Genomic DNA, 22,634 nt, shown 5'->3' with positions numbered 1-22,634 from the left:
TAATGACCCAATATTAATATTTCTCATTCTCTTTATTAGGAAACAAAAAGTTGCATTTAGAATATTTGGGACTAATTGTATAAGACATGTGAAAGACAGTTGGAGAGAGGTGGAAGACTGTGCTTGCAGCCTTTTGTGAAAAAATGATGAAGGCTCCGTCCTGGTTTGTGGCCACGTTTCTGCCTGTGCTGTTTTTAGTATTGTCTGAATTGGTTTTAATCTAATAAGTCAGGGGTGTCTTAACTCAATTCCTGGAGGGCCGAAGCCCTGCACAGTTTAGTTCTAACCCTGCTCCAACACACTTACATGTAGGTTTCAAACAAGCCTGAAGGACTCGATAAGCTTGATCAGGTGTGTTTAATTAGGGTTGGAACTGAACTGTGCAAAGCTGCGCCCCTTTTGGAACGGAGTTTGACACCTGTGAAATAAGCCATTCCTAAAAAGCACTTCATTGGTAATGTTTCCACTAGCACGACAATGATCACACACAAACTGCATTGAATCTAGTGAAACAATATTTGGGTTAAAAACTGTTAATAAAAATGTTAATGTTAAACGTTACTAAAAAAATTCATGTTAATTAAAAATAATAACATGAATAAAAACTTTGCCATCAGTCATAAAATGGCCTCCACAAAGTCCAGACCAGAATCTTATAGACACTGTGAGACTGTCTGGAAAAAACAAAACAAAAGATATGACAGCCTAAATGTAAAGAACTCTGTAAAGTGCTGAAAAGGAGCAATATTAGTGCATTGTTCATGAAAAACTCTCTCCCAAAGTCTCTCCCAAAAAAAAGTCGAGGTCATATAAAAGTGTTCTTTTTAAATTTTGTGTACATATTTCCCATCATTTCTTTTGCACAGTTCTGTACTACATACATATACAGTCATGACTCCCTGCGAAAGGGCAATGGTCCCAGCATATACGGCTTTAAACCTGCTTTACTTCAAGTCATAAGTTATGCAGAAAGGACAGGAAATTTAATATTTAATCAATTAATTAGACACAAGGTATGCCGGGGACGACTGAATAAGTAACTGCACCTTCATGACTTTATAATGATTCACGGTGAATACACCTAATCTAGAAATCAATAGCATGCAGAGCGACATGCTGTTGAGACAGCGAGACCACGATCGTACAGAGCAATTGATAAAATATGAAGATTAATCGAGACAGGTAAAAATGTAAATCAAAAGAGGCTGGTGAAAGACAAAAGCAACAGGCAAGGGCTTCCAATTATAATCAATGAAATTATCAAATAATGTCAAGCACTCAAGACATCTTACGGTAAGTCATGGAAAAGCTTTTAAACAGCATGAACAAACCAGCCACTCCACCAGTGCATCAGAAATGACTAATTACGCCATTTGTGTCCTTCAAGAAGGAATCCAGCTGGCAAACTGTAGCCTTAATGGATGATTTAAATTCACAAGGAAGGCTTGCCAAAAAAAAAAAAAATAACACATCAGATTACTGGTTAATTTCAGTGTGAAATTAACATTGATCTGTACAGACATGTTCTTTCAGCCCATCTAATGCTAGCTAATACCTTGTTTTAACTACCTGGTATAAAGAGGGATTTTGATCAATCAAACCACAATGCAAGTAGACTATGGAAATGTGTTCCTGTTTACAGCTTGTTTAATCAATCTTTTATCCACTTTTGAAGGCTGAAGTAAAAATTATGACTTTTATTACACAAAGTGCAGTTATTAATAAAGTATACCATTTTAAAGCGATAGCTCACCTAAAACGGAAAATTCAGTCATTTACTCATTACAAAACTGTTTGACTTCTGTTGAACAAAAATACATTTTAATACTAAAAAACCTGTAACCGTTGACTTCCATAATATTTTAGTAGTAGTAGTAGTAAACTTTATTGTAACCCTAACCCTTGACAGGAAATTTATTATGGCCATCACCATATTGTTGCAGACATGCCAAAAAAAAAAACAATACAAAATACTGTACATAGTAAAAATTTGACCTTAAATTGACAGTAAATTACTGGCTAATAATTGCATTACTACGTAGCTATGTAAATTCACAACAAATGACTGTGAGGTAGTTAACCGTAATTTACTGTGATTGTTACATTAAATTACTGTGAAATTACACTCATATGTTGTAACTTCATAGTAGATAGTGAAGTCCATTACTGTGATTTCACACTTTAATCTTGTACAATTAACAATATTTTACTGTGAAGCAGGCTTTCCCTGGCTAGTCGTTCAGACTTTTACCCTCACTTTGAAATCATTTTGGGTGTTTAACAGAGTTTGGTTTAATGAATCAATTGCTTTTGTTATTGTTTATTACGTTTTTTGGCTAAGCACAAAGTTATGTTGATTAAAAAACAAATTCATAGTTCCATGTTAACCTTATAAATATAAATTAAATAAAGGTGCAATGCACCCAAAAATTAACAATTACTATGACATTCATGTCGTTTCAAAACAGGATGATTTTTTTCAAGTTATTGTTTATTTTGGGGGCTGCGATAACATTGTTAATTCTAAATATCAAAAAAGTGCCTATACTAGCATAAAGTTAAGTAGCGTTAATGTCAATGTTGAATGAAACAAAAAGTTTGATCTTATAACTAACAAGCAAAAAAAAAAAAAAAAATGTGGCCTTCTAACAGTAATTTGCTGTAATCATGCTAATTTGATCAATTTCACAATAAAATTCTGAATACAACGCACTACTGTGATTTTTTACTGTTAAATCCTGTAAAAGTGATACTAATCTAAAGTTATTGTGAAAAATTACAGTAACGTGAAAATCTGGACATTTGTTACAGTGTGGTTACAATTATTATAATGCTAATTAAGATAAACTCTTGTTAAATAAACCCTCTGAAACAGGTACAAATACAAGGATTTCTTATATCTGTTCAACCTACACTTAGGGACTCTATATCTCCTACCAGAAGGAAGCAGTTCATAATGCGAAAAAAAAAATGAGTTAGATCATAGAGAATCCTTTCCATCTGATTAAGAACACAATTCTCATATAAAACTTGAGGATTAAAATATTCATCATTTTGTTTCTCCTACTATGGATGTTAATGCTTACAGGTTTTAAACATTTTTCGAAGTATCTTCTTTTGTGTTAAACTGAGATTTGGATATTTGAGGGCAAGTACATTTTTAGTTTTGGATGCAAAACTGTCCCTTAAACATCTACATGCATTATAGTCTATGTATAAACTTTCAAAAAAGGTTTTCATTAACTTCATCCAAAGGATCCGGCATTTACATCATTCATTTCAAAACTCAATTCAGTGACTGAAATCATGTTCATGTGTTACGCTTTGCTTTTTGTGTCCTTTCAAATATATTCAACCACAGAATGCAACATTATCAAACACATTTCCAACTACCTGTGGAAGTGGTTAAAACTGGAAAAGCTCAGCATGTTTTAGACCCCGTTCACACCTTCTTTTAACATCATCCTCAAAAATTGGAATAGCAGGTGTAATCATGGCTGCTGCTGCATTTGTCAGCATACTTCAAAAACTGAGCACATCTTTTCAGGTCTCATCTGTAATTTATTCAACTTATGCATGTGACAAATAAATTTTTTTTTGTACATATTTACAACCGTTTACATAAAACTTGAACAAATTTAGTGAAGTCTTTGGTTAGTGGGTGTTTTTTTTATGGTGGATACAGTGGATGTATGTATTAATATGAGCTCTACAAGTATATTTAGTGTTTAAAGTGACTGTGTAATTAGTGCAATCCATCATATGACTCCACAGGTAACTCTCCAAGCAGCTCATCAAGGTCATCTTTAAAAAAAGAAGCATGAGATTAATATACAAATTAAAAAAAAAAAAAAAAAAAAGTTTAAAGCCACCGAAGCATGCAAAACATTACAATGAGAAATTCTTTCCCCTTTCAAACAGATAGTAGTGCTCAGAATAGCATACCACCCTCTGTCTGGAAGACAAATTATTATTTGTTGAAATCTGATTGAGTCGAGTAAATTGCCTGATAAAAACCATTATGATGATTGCATTATTCTTATCAGAAAAACTGTTATCATGAATTTAAATAAAGCTCAAATGATGTTAAAAAATCCTGAATGAAAATGAAGCCAGCTTAGGGGTGTGCGATAAGCAAAACTTTATCATGATCTGCTCAAATTTTGTCTATATTCAGACATCACACTAGCTCATTCCAGGCCTGGCAGTGATACTTCACTGAATCCTTTTTCAATATTTGTAAAGAATCTGACAAAGATGGCATAATACTTTCCTCAGCACAGTTTAGTTTGTCGTGGCAGTTAAACTAGCAGTATGGAGTCATTTAGGGCTCTAGAAAGGAAGTCTGTAACAACTTTAGCGTTTTCCCATTACATGGTCCCCCACCATCCCAATGGCTTACCACGCTCCCCTTGAAGTCAAGTTAATTTTATTTTCTATATAGCGCCTGATCACAGCTTCTTTTAATAAACAAGCTAAATAGCCATATGTTATACCTTATTTACACAAAGGCAAGTCCTTTCTGTCTCTACATAGTCGCTTGTTTACAAATTTCTGCTCTCTGAATAACGCACGGGGGAGTTCCACACAGCCACTCTCCGCTGTATGAGAATGAGAGTGCTCGTCCATAGACTGTGTGCGCCACATCTGACAAGTGAATAATTTTGAACAAATCTTTTATGTGACTCGAGAATGATGAGTCCTCTCAAGGAGCAATTCGTTCATTTGTGCACCTGCACATTTGTGAAGGTGGAGAAGATTACTTCCTTTTTTGAGTCTTCTATCGGGTTTGAGTCGTTCATTCATCACATCAAAGACAGAAGTCAGTCATATGAATTTAGATCCGAAAAATATTTGATCCATTAATTTCGAGTCCTCGAGTTTGAGTCATATCTTTTTACATGCTGTTACGTGATGAACAAACGAAATAAACAGAAGACTTAAAAGGTAAACTAATCATGGCTCCTTTCGGCTCAGACTGTGTGCTTCGGTTAAGCTTCTATGGGACTGTCAGTGTGACATGAACTAACGACTCAAATTTGAAGACATGTTAGAAGAGGAGAGCTGACATAATCATAGACAAAAGACCAGGTAATAATAAATGATTATTTTCTCTTATAGCATTTTAGTCATGACTTGATTGTACTGAAATGAGTGTTTGGGCTAGTTGTAGAAAAGTTTATAGATAACATTTTGGTAAATTGAATAAAATGTCTTTGGGGGTTGAAGATTCATTCACCATTCATTCACAACGAACGAGACTCAAAGGTCCGAGTCAGTAAAATGATCAGAACTTCCCATCACTGTCAGGCCCTTAGTTTTTAAAGGTAGTTTTCAATTTTAAGTTTAAAATAGCTTCTTTTGTCCTGACGATCCCAGTCAGCAGTGTAAACTGTGAGAGGGGACATCTCAACCATGAACAGGGTAATAAATACTTATTACAACAGCATTTGCTGCTTTAAGCAAATTTTAACAGCTTATGTATTTGCAGGTCAAGACAAATTATGAAAAATAAAAAAATGTTTATTTTTAGCCTTTACAGCTGTACAGTTCAAATAATTGTTGTTATTTACTGCTGTCATAAAAAAAAAATTAACACCGTAACTACATGTGTTTGTGTCTGTGCAGTCTGAAGATCCACAGTGTGACGCACCCCCAATCATAACGTAAAAAAAATAAGAGTAAAACACATTACGTAAATGTTTTATATATGACAAATCATAGAGAGAACAAAATTATTAGCAATACCACAAAGTTTATACTGCAAAAAATATCCTAGGATTTTTTTTGTTTGATTGTTTTTATATTAAAATCCATTTAATTGGAAAACAAAGTTTCCTAAAACAAATTTGTCAAAAAAGGTAAAGTTATGGATTATAAAAAGAACAAATGTAGTTATTTTTATACGGCACTGACAGATACTTTTGTTGAATTATTACCCCAGTATATCAGAAAACAAGACTTCAAGTCAAGTAAACGTATCTTTAAAGAAGTTTGTATATTTGTATTCGATGACAAAAATATTGAGTCAATTAGTCTTTGCATTGATTTTAAAAAGACAACTTTCCGCTCTGATTTAAGATTTACTATTCTGATTCAGACTATTAAATACAATAAAAATAAATAATACTGCTTTATAAAATACGTCTAATAAAAAACAATGCTTCATTTAAGGAAAAATTGCGACTAGTTCACTATTTTTTACAGTGGTTGAATGGGTTAAGTCACAATATGCTAAATGCACATTCCAGCTCTTTTTCTCAGCACCAGCAATGGAAAACCTGAATTAAAGCTGCAGTATCTACAGAAAAGCAGGAGAAAAACAATCCTCACTCCACTTCATGCACAAATACTGCTGTTGCACACCAGCATTGCTTTGTGACTAAAACAGCACTTTAGTTTGTGTGACATTTCTTAATTGACGATCCTGCAACATACACACCTGCGTCCCATGCTGTGTCCTCTGCGGTTTCCAACACTTCAGATGCTTGACAGGGCTCATTAGAGACAGCTGAGATGTCTAAACCATCAGCAGCACTACTTTCCACAACTGCATTTTCACCGTCGTCTTCGTCATCAAAGTGGAGCTCCATCTGAGAAACAGGACCCCCCGCAGGCCTGGAGGATTCACAGCGCAACACAAGCTCCTGCGGGTGTGTATACACCGCAATTGGAAAGGAATGAGCAACACAAAAACAACTGGTTTAATTTGGGGAGCATCTCCTGAGTACATATTAGGTTCATTAAACACCTGAAGAAATGGGTTTAGAAAATAACTAAAAACAGAACTGTAAAATGCATTGGAAAGCAAAACAAAGTGACTCACCGGCAGATGATTGGATGGCTGGGTGTTACGGAAGACGCCATCAGGTGGATATATCCGGAGAAGATTGTTGGGTGTGACATTCAGGTAGTGATTTCGGTGTGATGGTGAAAACACACCCACCTATAAAAAAAAAACAATTGAGAAACCTTTTTATTAAATTGACAAACTGAAGGGAGCACAGTGGCGCAGTGGGTAGCATGTTCGCATCACAGCAAGAAGGTCACTGGTTCAAGCCTCAGCTGGGTCAGTTGGAATTTCTGTGTGGAGTTTGCATGTTTTCCCCGTGTACGCGGGTTTCTTCCGGGTGCTATAGGTGAGACATGTGCGATAGGTGAATTGGGTAAGCTAAATTGTCCGTAGTGTATGAGTGTGAATGAGTGTATGTTTTCCAGTGATGGGTTGCAGCTGGAAGGGCATCCGCTCTGTGTAAAACATGTGCTGGATAAGTTGGCGGTTCATTCCGCTGTGGCGACCCCAGATTAATAAAGAGACTAAGCCGAAAAGAAAACGAATGGATGAATGAATGTATGAAAAACTGAAAATGATAAAGAAGAGAGGAGAAAATTATCTGCAAATACGGTTAATGATTTAATGGCCACGAAGGTGCCATAGCTCAGTTAAGATGTGATGCTTAATTAAAATAGGAAAAAGTGATTAGTTGACCATATGCAAGATTCTTAAAGGGATAGTATGCACTTTATTTTTCTGCTGGTGTGTATTCACAACAAAAACAAAACTAGCATTCTGATGTTGCCTTGACCGAGTGTGGAATCATGGGAGTTGTGGTCTTCATTACATCATATACAGCGGGGAAAATAAGTATTTGAGTGAAACACACAACATATTAAAATGTTTTTGGAGTTTCCCTGTTTTTGATAAACCAAAACGGAAGTGGAGGGTGTATGATGTTATACGCATGATGACAGGACATTGTTCGTATATTTAGGGTGTCTTCACTCTATGCTACAACAACCATGCCCAGGCACATTTCTCAATTTGTTTGACAAGTATGAGTAGGGTTGGGCGATGTCGCATAACTTGACATTGTGCGATGTCTAATGTGAAACATTGCGACACATGATGGCATCGTGAATTAGTTATTTAGGAATAATAAATTCATAACAAATTAATCATTTGTAGCCTACCGATTCAATCACCTGACTTGCATGGTATTTGTTTAACGCATAATAAAATCATAAATAAAATAAGTTACGCACAAATTACCCCGTCAATCACTTTTTCTGAGGGACTCTGGCATGAATAGGCAGAGTGATCGGTGTCGTTATAATGGCGTCGACAAACTTGGTTAGTAAAAAAGGTGCACAACCAACAGGAACTACCCAACAGTATCTGAGGTTTCAGCTAAAATTACTAAGTACAAGCATGAAAGCAAAAGTATTAAGCAGTGTGCTGATGCTGTGACACGTTACCTGATAGATTCAAAAGACAGAAGAGTCATTAGATAGAAACAAGATTAATTAAATATCACATTTAACAACGATAGTGAGACGCGCCTCAGCGGAACATCCTTGATAAACTGTCCGACGTGCACTGCTCTCCGGGGTTTTGTGCTCAAAGCACTCGCTGACTGCTGAAGCTCAGATGCACGCATAGCCTGCAGCGCATGACAGTGTATGTGTGCCTGTGTGTGTGTGGTCATGGGATGTGCATTTTTAGTTGTATAGTGTGGAAAGACAGCTTTTTAGAAATGTCAGTGTGGATGTGGATCGTTTTTGTTCTAAAATGTATGGAATTAAATCACTGTGATAAATGTTTCATGGGTGAAATTTATTTTCGCAATTATAAAACATAATAAAAAATTATGATTACTGTAATTATAAAAACGTAAAGGAAAACGAAACATACTTGTAATTTTACGAGGGTACAAAATCCAAAATCTGCGATTAGAACAGACAGATACGTCATTTTCTTTGTCTGTTTGTATATGACTGATAAATTTACGATGGGTGTACTTTACAAACACGAAATACAGTTTCACCACGCACACGACAACATGATTACGAGTACCAATCAAAAAGCGACACTCCACTGTCAAAATTACGCCACTGCTGTCACAGGCATTAATAAACAAGCAAGAGTCATCGATCACAACGTTGCACCTGCTGGGAACTTGAGCTTCCACACACCTAATCAGGTATGATTTTTGTTATTCTCTCTTTGAGGAATGTCCATCATGAGCTGTAGTAAAGTGTGGAGACTTAATGAGGTCCATTTTTGCTGTGTTTCAGTGACATTTTAAATAATCAAAATTAAGAAGAGACAGAGGATAGTGAGCATAATGTAAGTTAACGTTACAGGCAGCGAGCGCAGAATTTCTAAGTGAATCACTTAACGATGTTTAACTATAGCATGACATTTGTTCATTAGGTACATCAATTTTATTTACGCACAAAATATTTATGACAGTGATTTTATTCTATAAAAATGCCATTTTTTAACTAAGGCATATTAGTGTAAACAGGGCCAAGTGTGTTTTTCACATTTTTTATATTTTAAGGATGTGATGTGGCACAATGCAATTTGGTGCAGTCTTTCTTGTCCTGTGTGTGACCCATTTTAAATTTTATCTTACTCAGGCAAAGTAGATCATTTTGAACAGAAGAAATGCAGTGAGTCAATATGACATGTTCAGCAGAAATTCCCAGGTTGGCTAATCAAATATGGTCAATTTATGCTGCATTCTTACTGTAAGTGCATTTATAGTGAGGTCTAAAAGATAGTTACTTGTTTGAGTAGTAACACAGCTCCTGTTTTCAGCTCTCCCTGTCTTTCTTCAACCAGTTGACGATGAACTGTGCCCTGCATCTCACCTTTACAAAGAAAATGAAACAGAAAGAGACAAATCAAACAAGAGTGTGCAATCAGAGCAAGACCACCAGTTTGGACAGGGAGCTCCTGATTTCAAAGTGAACGTGATTGTGTTGGTGTGAGAGAGAGATGGATATGGAAACCAATTTAACCACTGAAAAATGGAACTTAAATTTTTATACATTATAGATTTAACCCATTTCTTAAAACATATGCTTAAATGCTATAAAATTACTGTTGTCAATAAATGTAATTTTTGTACCCTAGTATTAATTTCTTTACATAAACATAACAATATAAAAAAGGTTAATCATTAATAGAAATCAAGTACCCATATGCTTGGGGATAAAAGTTTTTGAAAAATATTGCATTTTATTGATGCAAAATATACACTCACCAGCCACTTAACTAGGTACACCTTACTAGTACCGTGTTGAACCCCCTTTAGCCTTCAGAACTGCCTTAATCCTTTTTGGCATACATTCAGCAAGGTAGCAGAAATATTCTTTAGAGATTTTGGTCCATATTGACATGATAGCTTCACGCAATTGCTGCCGATTTGTCAGTTGCACATCCATGATGTGAGCATCCCGTTCCACTACATCCCAAAGGTACTCTATTGAATTGAGATCTGGTGACTGTGCAGACCATTTGAGTACAGTGAACTCATTGTCATGTTCAAGAAAACGGTCTGAGATGATTCATACCTTATGACAAGGTGTGTTATCCTGCTGGAAGTAGCCATCAGAAGGTACACTGTGGTCATATAGGGCTGGACATTTTCAGCAACAATACTCAGGTGGTATTGACGCGATGCTCAACTGGAACTAATGGGCCCAAAGTGTGAAGAAGAAAATATCCCCCACACCATTACACCCCCACCAGCCTGAACCGTTTATACAAGGGAGGGTGGATCTATGCTTTCATGTCGCTGACGCAGAATTCTGACCCTACCACCTGAATGTTGCATAAGAAAACGAGACTATTCAGACCAAGCAATGTTTGTAGTATCTTCTATTTCCCAATTTTGGTGAGCTACAATACAAATAGTAGCCTCACTTTTCTATTCTTAGCTGACAGGAGTGGCACCTGGTGTGGTCTTCTGCTGCTACAGCCCATCAACCCCAAGGTTGGACGTAACAAGTAGTTATTTAACAAGCGATTATTTGAGTTACTGTTGCCTTTCTATCAGCTAAAACCAGTCTGGCCATTCTCCTCTGATCTCTGGCATCAACAAGGCATTTGTACCCACAGAACTGCCGCTCACTGGATATTTTCTTTTTTCCAGACCATTCTCTGTAAACCCTAGAAATGGTTGTGCGTGAAAATCCCAGTAGATCAGCAGTTTCTGAAATATTCAGACCAGCCCGTCTGACACCAACAACCATGCCACATTTAAAGTCACTTAAATCACCTTTCTTCCTCATTCTGATGCTTGGTTTAAACTGCAGCAGACCGTCTTGACCATGTATACATGGCAAAGTGCATTGAGTTGCTGCCATGTAATTAGCGTTAACAAGCAGTTGAACAGATGTACCTAATAAAGTTGCCAGTGAGAGTAACAGAAATACTGTGAAAATGTTAAAATGTGTTGTATTTGAATATCCTACAGAAATATGTTGATTTGCGGTCCAAAAACTATTTATAATATTAAAATTAGCTAACAGTAGATTAGCTTTTTTATTTATTTTGGAAACAGAAATACTATCATTTTAAACTTACATACTCATTCTCAATCACATTTTATGATGACTGATGATCACAGCTGAACAAATCTTTTTGGGGTTATTTTTTGTACTACTAGTACTAGTAGTAAACATCTGATGTAGATCAAAACCTTCCACAGTTCTTGAACAATCCCCAATCTTGGACAATTATGAAAAACATTTGATACACTTGTAGACTACTGTAGTAATAGTAGTAGACAGAAAAACCACAAAAATATCAAGCGGATAAATATAAAATTTACCAATATACAAAATAACATTAATAATAACAATAATAATATTAATAACAACAACAAAAACTAAGCAGCAGATGAGTACATTAGAAAGCGTTCTATAAAATGTTTTCTATAAATGTTAACAAAAATAGCCACTTTGAAACATCTAAAATACAGTTTTCAGTTTGTTGAGTCATTAGATAATGTTGGTCTTCTAAAACTTGGCTAGTGGTGTACATCCCACCCTAATTATCTGCAGTACCTGTGGGATCCCTGAAGACAGCTTTTGCATCTGCATGCGTGTGCGTGATGCTCTTCAAGACCACAGCCATATTGGGGACCTTATTCTTAGCTAGCTGTCTGAGAGCTGCCTGGAGAATTGAGAGGGGAAGAGGGAAAGTTACAAAGAAGCACCAAGAGAACACAAAAAAAGGAAAGAAACTGAATGGAAAAAAAAAACATAAGTTGCAGCTCAGCCTCAAGGCCACTGATAATGAATCAAGAGAAAAACTAATCAGCATTTGTCAGCCTAATGAATATTTAACACACGTGTACCATTAGCAGAGGATCGTTATGACACACTGGGCAAAACACATTAAAATTACATTAATAATCACTTTAAGGTGACTGATGACAACGGTGATTATGTTTGTGTTAATCATTTAGGGAGCTGAGATTCCTCATTTGTCCTGATTACAGTCATGGATTTCCACTTCAGGCGTAAATAAAAGCAATGCAAATGTTTATTGTTGGAATCTGGGTAAAATGAAGAAATTGTCAGACTAACAAAGTTCTACGCTTAAAAAGATTGTGCGCACAAACCCTAAAATGAGCTGGTTTTAATACGGTCTGCTGTGAGATTTAAATAACTCACCTTGCGCAGCACCATGACAACACTGTAAGAGTGCAGGAAGCATGAAGGGTTCTTCTCATCCAATCCCATCTCAGCCTTCATCACTGCCCACGGCCCCCTGCTGAACTCCTCTTCCTCACTCACCTGAGAGCTGGAGACCTGCTGAGAAAAGCAGTGCAAGTCTGAGGGCATTTTGAAACAAAAGTTGAGAAAATGTGAACGTGTCTGTGTGAATACACACAAATGTAGAGCTTAAAAAAGTGATAGCATGAAAAGAGAAATTATCATTGTACCATTTTAATTAAGAGCTTTCATTGGTTAGACTTGATTTTAAAGTGATGATATTGTCAGGGGTAGCTGCAAAGAGTTTATTGTATATACTATAGTAAGTACATGGAAACACGCAATAAGGACACCTTAAAATAAGTAGTTAACCAATTATCAAAAAATGTCAGATTTAGTTAGATGCTTTTAGCTGGTAATAAATAATTATGTTGATGCTTCGATTGAATTTTACTCAACTCAAGTTTTAGTAATTTTTGTATATTTTGGTTTTTGCTCCTATAACAACAATGTTAATGTTAAAGCAGTTTAAAGTAGATTAAAACTATGATCTATTCATCCATCTATCTATAGGATGCTCACAGGCCACTTTATTAACTGCTCTTTGCACAAATATCTAATCAGAATTCTGAGTGTGAAATTTAATACCTTTTAAGACCTTTTTAAAGACTCTTGTCATACATTTTAAGACCTTATAATCACTTTAGATTTTAACTGGAAATACTGGCAAGATTTTAACTTCCAGTATATTTACTGAATATTAATGTAAGAAACTAAAACTTTACTCATATATTGAATAAAACTATTAACTGTAGAACTATTAAATCTAGCTAATTCAGTAAGTTGGAGCCTATAGAATTGCAGAAATAATGGTATTGCTTTTGTTACTGCAGTAAACATTGCAGCGTGATGTCAAACCTAGGATTTCATAAACTACACAGCATCCTGATATTCGCAGATTTCATTTAGGCAAACGTTTGCATACAACCATGCATTGCATGTTCAAAAATGATATAACATTTAAAACCTTGCAAAAATCTTGCTTTTTAATTTTTTAGGGGTGTTAAATTTCTCTACATTGATTTAGCAACTTTTAATACTTTTTAAGACCCTGCGGACACCCTGATATGGCAAGCTGGCAGCAACTCAATTTGAGAATGTAAATGCTGTCAAGATGATCTGCTGAAGTTCAAGATAGGCATCATAACAATGGCAGAAAGTTGATTTCAGTGACTTTGAATTTGGCATGTTTGTTGGTGCCAGTATTTAAGAATGATCTAGATGACCTATTTGGAAATTCAAGCATGCAAACAGAATATATGCAGTTGAGCATCATGTAAACACGACAGACTGTCTGAGTAATGTCGCTGACAGTTTTCATCCCTTTATGGCCACAATGAACAAATCTTATGATAGCTACTTCCAGACACGATGCACCAAAACTTAGATAATCACAAACTGGTTTCTTGAATATGACAATAGATTCAACTCAAATGGCTTCTGCAGACGGCAGATCTAAATCCAATACAGCACCTTTGAAACGTACCAGAGCGGAAGATTCACATTAGGGGTGTGTAAGCCACAAGCCTGCAGCAACTGTGTCATGATGACATGTCAATATGGATCAACATCTTTTTGAGTCTATGCCAAAAAAATTTAGGAGGTTATACTTTTGATTTTATTTTATGTATGTTTGTCAGTAATTCATTTCAGTGAGATAGAATTGTTTGCTTAGTTTTAGTTAAATTAAACCTGGAATACCTATAACAGTAAAATACAACACTACAAGCCTCAAAATTCACTTGCAAGAGTTTCGAATTTACATTCACATACCTCATTTCTTAGACGTGCAACAGCTCCATGTGCAGGTGTTTGAGGAACTGACACAACAATGTCATCAAGACTCTGCCCACTGACCTACAAGACAATTAAACCACACAAACAATGCAGAAACTCTGTAAAAGAATCTGTGAGAATGCAAACATCTCCAGAGAATCGTTCTTTGTACTTCGTTTAAATCACCGGAGATGATTTGATAGATCCCGGATCATATGATGATGGTCTGTGATCACAGACCTCTGCCTAATCTGGTTCTTCAAACTAAATTTCAAATCTGATTAAAATATCTGGATGGACTTATCTCAGAGTGCTGCATGTGCTTGTGTTTATTTTAAAGGACTAAATTACATGGACACCAAAATTAAAGATTAAATTAAGTTTTAAATCACTAATAATTTTAAACCAAGCACCTTTGTAATTAACACCCCAGCATAGTGCCATGAAAGTCTTTTTTTGTACTTAACATTACACTTACATCGTCCGACAGATCACACTTTTATGTTTTTCTCTTCTTTTTCATTCTTTTAAAACACATTTTTTATGTTTTGTTTTTTATTTTTATTTATTTTTTTCTTATACCCGTTTCTTTTATTCCTGTTTATGTAAAGCACTTTGAATTGCCACTGTGTATAAAATGTGCTATATAAAAAAACTTGCCTTACATTTATTATTTCATGGTTTCTACAGGTTTTATCAAGTCAAATTCAACACTTGAAAAAAACATTATAATTGAGATTATAGTCTTACATGGGGCTAAACACTAAAGATTTTTGATAATGGCCCGGTTGGATCAATGGAATTGGTAAAAACCAAAGTTAGTTATTTCTTAACTACATATTGTAATGTGTTTAATGTATATTTATTTTGAAGAAAACTACAAAAATATTCCAATAAATATAAGTGTTTGCTTTTGGTCCAAATGAATAGAGTATAACTCCTATTTAACCTAACGCATAAAATAGTTTTTGTGTAAATTGAAGACTATGTAAAGAGATATATTGCTTTTATTATCATAAAATTTTGTGTAATTGCTTTTAGTTTTCTTTTCCTGATAAGGGAATTTATTTTAAAAATTGCTGTAAAATGTATAACAGCTGTTGTGAAATAACCATCTCTTTGCAATAAAAAAAACTTACATGTATATCAAAATTTAGATAGATTGTTGGTGACTGGATCTGACCAATTAGGTAAGATTCCAGGATCATTTTGTTCTTCAAAACTCATCCAAGTTGTTGTTATCATAGTAAAAGTTCTGGTAGCTCAAACCTGCTAAGGAGCAGGCTTATTTGATAAACAGGATTAGATCAGGTCATTTCAAGCAAAGGTATACTGAAAGTATGTACCGAACGCTGACATTTTCTTACAGTAGTAACCTATAGGTTACAAAGGCTGGGGAAAATAGTAAAAATAATATATAAATGTGTATGTGTGTGTGTGTGTATATATATATATATATATATATATATATATATATATATATATATATATATATATATATATATATATATATATATATATATATATATATATATGAATAGAAGTTTTAAAAAAAATTATAAATAAAACTGTTATCCAATCTACACTCTGAGATAAAGGTACAAAAACTGTCACAGGGATATTCTCTCCTCAAGTGGTTCAAAGAGAACATTAATTAATATTGACTTTTTATATACAAATGCGTACCATTTTAAAAATACCAACCCAGCTTTAGCACAATTTATGTATGATAATGGACATGACCAATATTCTTATTTTTGTTAGGAAAGGAATAATAATTTATGTCGTCATGCACACGTTTTAACAGATAATATGCCGGTGATTTGATGCTTCGCGAAAGTTGGTCATACCAACTTTACCAATATCAAAATGCTTTTTTGATGCTAAATTTTTTTAAACATCCATTTATTAGGAAACTTGAATAGGCCTGGGCTACTATAACAAAGAAAATTTGCTCTAAAAGCAAAACTAAATAAATTGCTAAATACTCTCGACACATGAAAGTGTAAAGCCTGCAGGCCACAAGTGTGAAAAGTTATTACGCATCATATTTAACAAACTGTTTACTATTAATTTTATGTAATTTTACCCACGTTGATAATATTAACCAGATGATGTCACTACGCTGTTGTACAGTCAGCCAATCACTGCATTGCTGATCATGATTTTGAGGGTCGATCGATCAGTCCTTCACAACACACGTAGCGATCTCAGATCAGTCAACCCAGACATTTTAATCTGACTTGCGAACCTGTTTGAAGAACCAAATTAGCTGGAGATCAAGATTTAAAGATCCAGGATCTGCCAAATAATCTTATCATCATTTAAGAGAGGTACAACCTACGGTCTGAAATTCAAGTACACTCAAGAAGCGTGGGAACGCTGATTTAAAAAAAGAAATTAACATTAAAAATGATGATTGAATTTTTCCTAATTCATTAAAATATTTTGTAAGACAAACAGCAGTTAATAGAAACCTTCATCACATATCGCCTTTGCTTGAAATGACAGATTCTAATCCTGTTCATATAAAATGAGCCTTTTCCTTGAGCAGGTTTCTATGATAACAACTCCTAGCTGACTTTTAAAGAACAAAACTATCCCAGATTGTTTCAAATTATGATTAATTAAGTCCAGCTGAATATATTCCACGTGCAAAAAAAAAACCCAGCTTAAAGAACATGAATAAACATGTAATAAAACAGTACATCAGGCAGCACATACTGGTGTAATTAACAATAATCAGCTGAAACGGTGTTTGGCTGACCTGCTGTGGCAGTGCTCCTGCTGGCCCGGGGAAACGGCGAGCTTTGGCTGGCATCATGCGGCTCTGTGGTCTCTGAGGTGTCTTATTAGCTGCAGACACCAGCTGGACCAGGTGATTGGTCAGAACAGGTGTGTTGAGAGGACGAGGTGTAAATGTGGAAGAGGAATCAGCAGTGGAAGACACAGAGTGAAAAAGAGATCCTCTGTGCTGCAGCGGGGTCCTCGGGGTCGAAATGCTCCTCTGGCACATAGGTGACACGACTGTAGGCCTGGGAGTCACAGGCCTGGGAAACCGTGAGATGTGTGTGATGCGGTGCATGTGATTTTGATTCTGAATTGGCGTAGCTGGATGCATGGGGACGCGAACTGTGGATGCAAATGAGGTGTTGACTAGAGGCTGTGAAATTGGCGATGAGCAGGTTGCAGCAAACGTGCCACATGAGAACATCCCTGATGCTGCCGGTCTCATTCGTTTAGCAGGCGAAATGCAGCGCAGTTGTGAGGTTTGATTATTTTGTGGCTCAGAAATCATCTGAGGAATGCTGTCCAGTTCTTCCAGATCCACATCCCAGTCGTCAAAGTCATCCTGAGGAGGGAGGTCTCTCTGCGGGACACTGAGGGATGCTGGGGGTGGGGGGTTTAATGGATTGAAGGAATGTTGCAGGGACGACGCAGGCGCTCGGAGGGAATAAACTGAGGGGGAGAGTGGCTGATGGCAAGTTAGGTCTGGTAGGAGACTGATAGCGCCATATGTTGGGGTACGAAGAGTCGCCACGGAACTAGAGTCTGATGACATGCCAACACAACTCTGCTGAGCATGATTGGATTTTTCAGCTGTTACATGCGAGGACGCAGATGGTGGAGCTCCAGAAGGAGTGGTAGAAGATGTGGGTTTTGGTGGACACGTCCAATCAGCTTCAAGCAAATCCTGCAGATGAAAAATCAATGATGGCCAAGCAAAGACACATTTCAACATCAACAAATATGAATTCTGATTTGACAAATGTTTTTTAAAATGTTATTTAATAAAAACAAGCTAACATTAACTAGCAATGAGCAGCACTATATAGTTTTGTTTATTAAGCATGTATTTAGATGACTTTCATTCTTTTTTTTTTTGTCGGCTTAGTTTCTTCATTAATCCAGGGTCGCCACAGCAGAATGAACCGCCAACTTATCCAGCACATGCTTGTAACGCAGTAGATGCCCTTCCAGCCACAACCCATCACTATGAAACACCCACACACTCCAATTCACACACACACTACGGACAATTTAGCTAACCCAATTCACCTATACCGCATGCCTTTGGATTTGTGGGGGAAACAGGAGCACTCAAAGAAAACCCATTCGGGGTGAACATGCAAACTCCACACAGAAATGCCAACTGACCTAGCTGTGAGGCAAGAGTGCTACCCACTTCGCCACCGTGCTGCCCTATTGTAGATGATTTAAAATACAGTAACAGCCGCAGTAGGTAGCACTGTTGCCTCACAGCAAAGTCGCTAGTTCGAGTCCTGGCTGGGTCAGTTAGCATTTCTGTGTGGAGTTTGCATGTTCTCGCTGTTTTCAAGTGGGTTTGGCCCACAGATCAGACATGCGCTATAGGTGAATTGGGCAAGCTAAACTGTCCGTTGTGTATGTCCTGGTCCTTCAGGTTGGGGGTTAAGAGTTGGGCTAGCAACTCACCTCATAAAAAATACGTTACAAAACACCAATATGGAGCAGCTAAATATCAACATCAATATAAATGGCTCTGGGAGTACATAACTAAGTAAAAAACAATAACAACAATATTTTAAAATAATATTTCAACTTTAAATCACATTTACATATCTTGGTATACTTTAAAAACTGAAAATAATTCCAATAAATAACACAACACACGTGTATTACTAAACTACACACTGTACACATGGTTTGAGTCCTACCTACGTTACATTAAAATAAATTTAAAAATGAATGAAAAATACACTTCAAACCTCATCATCAAACTCTCCAACGCTGAACAGCCCCTTCCATTTACTACAAGCCTGTGTCAACAAACATATTATAAGAATAGTGTTTAGTGAAGCATTTCTTCAATAAAAAGGGAGATGTTGATTTTAGTTATACGGTAAATAGTTTACTTAAGTTAAACATGCTAATTGTTTGTAGCTTACCGTGGCTGTCATGTCTGCTCTGTTAATAATACGAGCACATCAGTATCGCGACAAGCGTAAATTACTAACTTAAACAATTTACTGTTTAAGGTGTTGATCTTGTTAGATGTGTATAAAGAGAAAAGCACCGATGTAAAGTATAAATCTCCAGTTTTCTTCGCGCCGCCACGTTCAAACACGTACGACGTGAGTGACGTAGGCGAGTGACGTGTATTGTTGACGCGTAGAGCACAGGTGAAGTGGCTCCATCTGCTGGAGAAGAGAAAAAAAGTGTCCATGTCTCCTAAATTATTGGCGACTAAAATACGGTGCTTTTCACTAAACAAGTCTTCTATTTCATTCAGTTCATACTAGGCCACGGCCGACCTAACGACTGTTGAAAATATGTACTAATAATTTTAGGGTTTGTTAATGTTTTGTTAATAATGTCCCAGTTTTTAGTGCGTAATAAAACCGTTTGTTCCAATGTTAAGCAATGTTTTCCTTTTTATTTAGCGATAAGTGTTGGTGGTCCATTTGATTCCTTCATTTACCTGCAGATGTTATTTTAGTACCATCTACTGAGGTCGTGTTTCCACTTGCAGGTTTGGACAAATTACAGCTAACTGTTGTAATTGCCGTTAGTGCAGATCATATGAACAAGCCTGAATGCTGCCAGACTTAAAACTATCTCCCAGTTGCAGTGATATACCAAGCAGTAGCTAAACCCAAAAAGATTTTTAGAAAAAATAAAAATTTAACGTCAGTAATGTATATTTTATCAAGACGTGTTGGCTTGGGAACCAAGTGAAACCAGCTTAAGTAACTAAAAAACAGTCAATGCCATAATTGACTAATGAAGGAAATGTAACTCCCCAAATAGTCGATTACATTAACATTAAATCATAGCCAAACTGTAAGACACTGTTAGCTGCTTTTTAAACAAGTTAAAAAACAATTGAGTTTTTTTTTTTTTGCTGAACATTTGTTGAATCCACTTAAATTTTAGGGATGAATTGATTTGCATTGGGACAACAAGAATGAATTGTGAAACATTATGTACTTGGGATTTGTTAATTTTAGCAATAGCTGAAGACATAACTAAATAATCTCTCAATATTTAGTTGAAAAGGGAAAACATTTTGTATTTACATCAAAAAATAAGACAAACCTCTTTCTGCCGTCAATCAAGACAAAAAAGTCTATTACATCTCAACTGCATTTACTAACATTGAGGCTGTAAAGTGTTACTATACAAGCAAGCACAATTCTGAGAATTTAAAACGGATAAAGGACATCCAAAAAAAAATCACATTGAGGGTCATTTTTCTAAAAGATGCTTGTGCACAAAGGCATTAAAGACTGTAGTATAAACAATCAACCAATGTTCTTTTTAAATTTTTTATTTAATTTTTCAACAACACAGAGGAGCCATATTGTAAAAACATCAGTTCTAGAACTTCTGGAACTGCTTCTTGGCTCCAGCTGCCTTGGTGACCTTCAGGACGTTGAACCTCACAGTCTTGCTAAGAGGTCGGCATTCTCCAACTGTAACGATGTCACCTACGGTCACATCCCTAAACAAATAGAGAACATTAATAATACTGGTAATAAACAAAGTGAAAAATTAAAGCATTAACCATCAACACATCTTAAACCAATTATAACAAAACTTATGATAAACTATCTGCTGCATCAGTGATGCCATAAGGCAATGTCGTCAGAGCCTGAAAGACTTGGAAGACCATCGTGAGAAAAAACATCATTTGCAGCTAGCTACAAATTCAGATGACATCTTAAAACTCAGTGTGTCTAGATTTTAATTTAACCAAATAAATGAAAGTGCCACAGCAGGAATTTTACCTGAAGCATGGGGAGAGGTGGACAGACATGTTCTTATGTCTCTTCTCAAAACGGTTGTACTTGCGGATGTAATGCAAGTAGTCCCGTCTGATGACGATGGTCCTCTGCATCTTCATCTTGGTCACCACACCTGAGGAAAAAAAAAACATCAGAAACTTAGTGTATTGTAATCGAGATGTAGTTTTAAGCTTTGATTTCCAAAAATGACAGGGAAGCATCAGTAAAGCCATAAGGCATCATCCTCAAAACCCAAAGGGTTCAGAAGACCATCGTGAGAAAAGACATCACCTGCACCCCAACAACACTACAATTAAACTGCCAAGGAATATGAAGACTCACCGGAGAGAATCCGGCCTCTGATGGACACATTTCCAGTGAAGGGGCATTTCTTATCAATATAAGTGCCATCAATAGCCTGTGAAAATAAAGCACAAGAACATTAGTCCACTGAACTTAACTGGATTAAACTAAATTTATACTCCACTGCATCAGCATTGCCATTAGGCAGTTTCCTCAGAGCTCTTTAAGAGTTTAGGAAGACCATCGTGAGAAAGACATCATCTGCAACAAAGTTACAATCATGAATACAAACACAAACTCACTTCTCTGGGGGTTTTGAAGCCCAATCCAACGTTTCTGTGATAACGAGGGAGCTTTTCTTTGCCACTTCCTTCAACTGCCAGAACCCGCTTTTTGTTCTGGAAGATGGTGGGCTGTTTCTGATAAGCCCTCTCGTTCTGAAATTAAGCACAAGCACAGAGTCAGTCACAATCCTTGTGTAATAAAAATAAAAGCCTCTTCTGTCATCTTCTTAAGATGACTCAACGTCGAGCGTTTCCAGTCATTAGTTTAACAGTTTTAGGACTTTTGCTGCATCAGTGATGCCATAAGGCAGTGTCGTCAGAGCCTGACAGACTTGGAAGACCATCGTGAGAAAAAACATCATTTGCAGCTTCGTGTGTATTTAGTAGGTGTATTAAATGCACACGTAATCCTTAAGAAAACAATCTAGAAATGCGTTTTGGGTTAATGACGTTACAAAATAAAAGCATTTGTTTTACAATCACCGTTATTAGAGAACATTTTCATTGCTCATTTTGGTAAGGAGCGACTAAACTACGGTCTCTATTGGTTTATCACTTACAAAGAGTGAATCAACCACCCATGCTGATTTACACACTGCTAGAGTATCTGCTTGTAACTCTGAAGTGTTTATGAAGCCACGTTCTGCTGGTGTAGTAAAGGAAGGCCGCTCGTGTTCCCGTACAGCAACACTTCCTACACGCTAGCCGGAACAGAAATAGCATATTATAATGCCGAATACAGTCCGTTTTGGCCATGACTGCCTCCATGCACGTTTATTTCACGCTAATCCACCATAACGTGCGGCTTTAGATTTAACTTTGACGGTAATTCAAACGCTTTTTTGCGACCACGCCGTTCGGAGTCACATACCTGAGTGTCCGCCATCTTCGCCAGCCGAGTCGTAAAGAGGACTACACATGCGCGAGGCAG

At 36.4% G+C, this 22,634-nt stretch overlaps 2 protein-coding genes and 4 non-coding genes across 8 annotated transcripts; all 6 read right to left on the bottom strand.

Annotated features, from left to right (window-relative positions):
• Window positions 1-3,540: 3,540 nt before the first annotated feature.
• Window positions 3,541-19,469, bottom strand: hrob (homologous recombination factor with OB-fold). 3 transcript variants are annotated; one of them, XR_012401126.1, is made up of 10 exons: window positions 19,278-19,469; window positions 19,098-19,148; window positions 17,117-18,043; window positions 14,347-14,430; window positions 12,472-14,046; window positions 11,860-11,968; window positions 9,572-9,657; window positions 6,827-6,946; window positions 6,443-6,647; window positions 3,541-3,804 (listed from the first exon to the last, which is right to left on the bottom strand). XR_012401126.1 is itself a non-coding variant. In XM_684402.9 (10 exons), exons 1-10 carry the CDS (start codon window positions 19,287-19,289, stop codon window positions 3,746-3,748), a joined length of 1,794 nt encoding a protein of 597 aa, XP_689494.2. In that variant the 5' UTR covers window positions 19,290-19,469; the 3' UTR covers window positions 3,541-3,745. The 3 variants fall into 3 exon arrangements, 2 of the variants coding, with proteins under 2 accessions (XP_689494.2, XP_068075378.1); XM_684402.9 differs by having other exon boundaries at window positions 12,472-12,612; XM_068219277.2 differs by having other exon boundaries at window positions 12,472-12,609.
• Window positions 19,470-20,652: 1,183 nt separating this feature from the next.
• On the bottom strand, window positions 20,653-22,613 carry rps11 (ribosomal protein S11). The gene is given in 5 exon segments (NM_213377.1): window positions 20,653-20,833; window positions 21,120-21,249; window positions 21,459-21,534; window positions 21,722-21,856; window positions 22,575-22,613. Coding segments are annotated over 5 exon segments (480 nt in total). The 5' UTR covers window positions 22,590-22,613; the 3' UTR covers window positions 20,653-20,709.
• On the bottom strand, window positions 20,943-21,027 carry LOC137490807 (small nucleolar RNA SNORD35). The gene has a single exon (XR_011010868.1). It is a non-coding gene; the product is annotated as a small nucleolar RNA SNORD35 (small nucleolar RNA).
• Window positions 21,328-21,412, bottom strand: LOC137490808 (small nucleolar RNA SNORD35). The gene has a single exon (XR_011010869.1). It is a non-coding gene; the product is annotated as a small nucleolar RNA SNORD35 (small nucleolar RNA).
• LOC137490805 (small nucleolar RNA SNORD35) lies at window positions 21,599-21,685 on the bottom strand. Its single transcript, XR_011010866.1, has one exon. It is a non-coding gene; the product is annotated as a small nucleolar RNA SNORD35 (small nucleolar RNA).
• LOC137490806 (small nucleolar RNA SNORD35) lies at window positions 21,986-22,070 on the bottom strand. The gene has a single exon (XR_011010867.1). It is a non-coding gene; the product is annotated as a small nucleolar RNA SNORD35 (small nucleolar RNA).
• Window positions 22,614-22,634: the final 21 nt, after the last annotated feature.

The sequence above is a fragment of the Danio rerio genome, chromosome 3, assembly GCF_049306965.1.
Source record: "Danio rerio strain Tuebingen ecotype United States chromosome 3, GRCz12tu, whole genome shotgun sequence".
NCBI classification, from domain to species: Eukaryota; Metazoa; Chordata; class Actinopteri; order Cypriniformes; family Danionidae; genus Danio; species Danio rerio.
The sequence above is the reverse complement of the archived record's forward strand: the minus strand, read 5'-3'. Positions and strand labels throughout refer to the sequence as shown.

Bases quoted from the DNA above. Each gene is read 5' to 3' on its own strand.
- hrob (XM_684402.9), bottom strand. The intron at 18,044-19,097 runs GTTTGAAGTGTA...TTTCATCTGCAG, and splicing joins TTGGAGAGTTTGATGATGAG to GATTTGCTTGAAGCTGATTG. The intron at 12,613-14,346 runs GTATGTGAATGT...TGCTTTTCTCAG, and splicing joins TTGCACGTCTAAGAAATGAG to CAGGTCTCCAGCTCTCAGGT.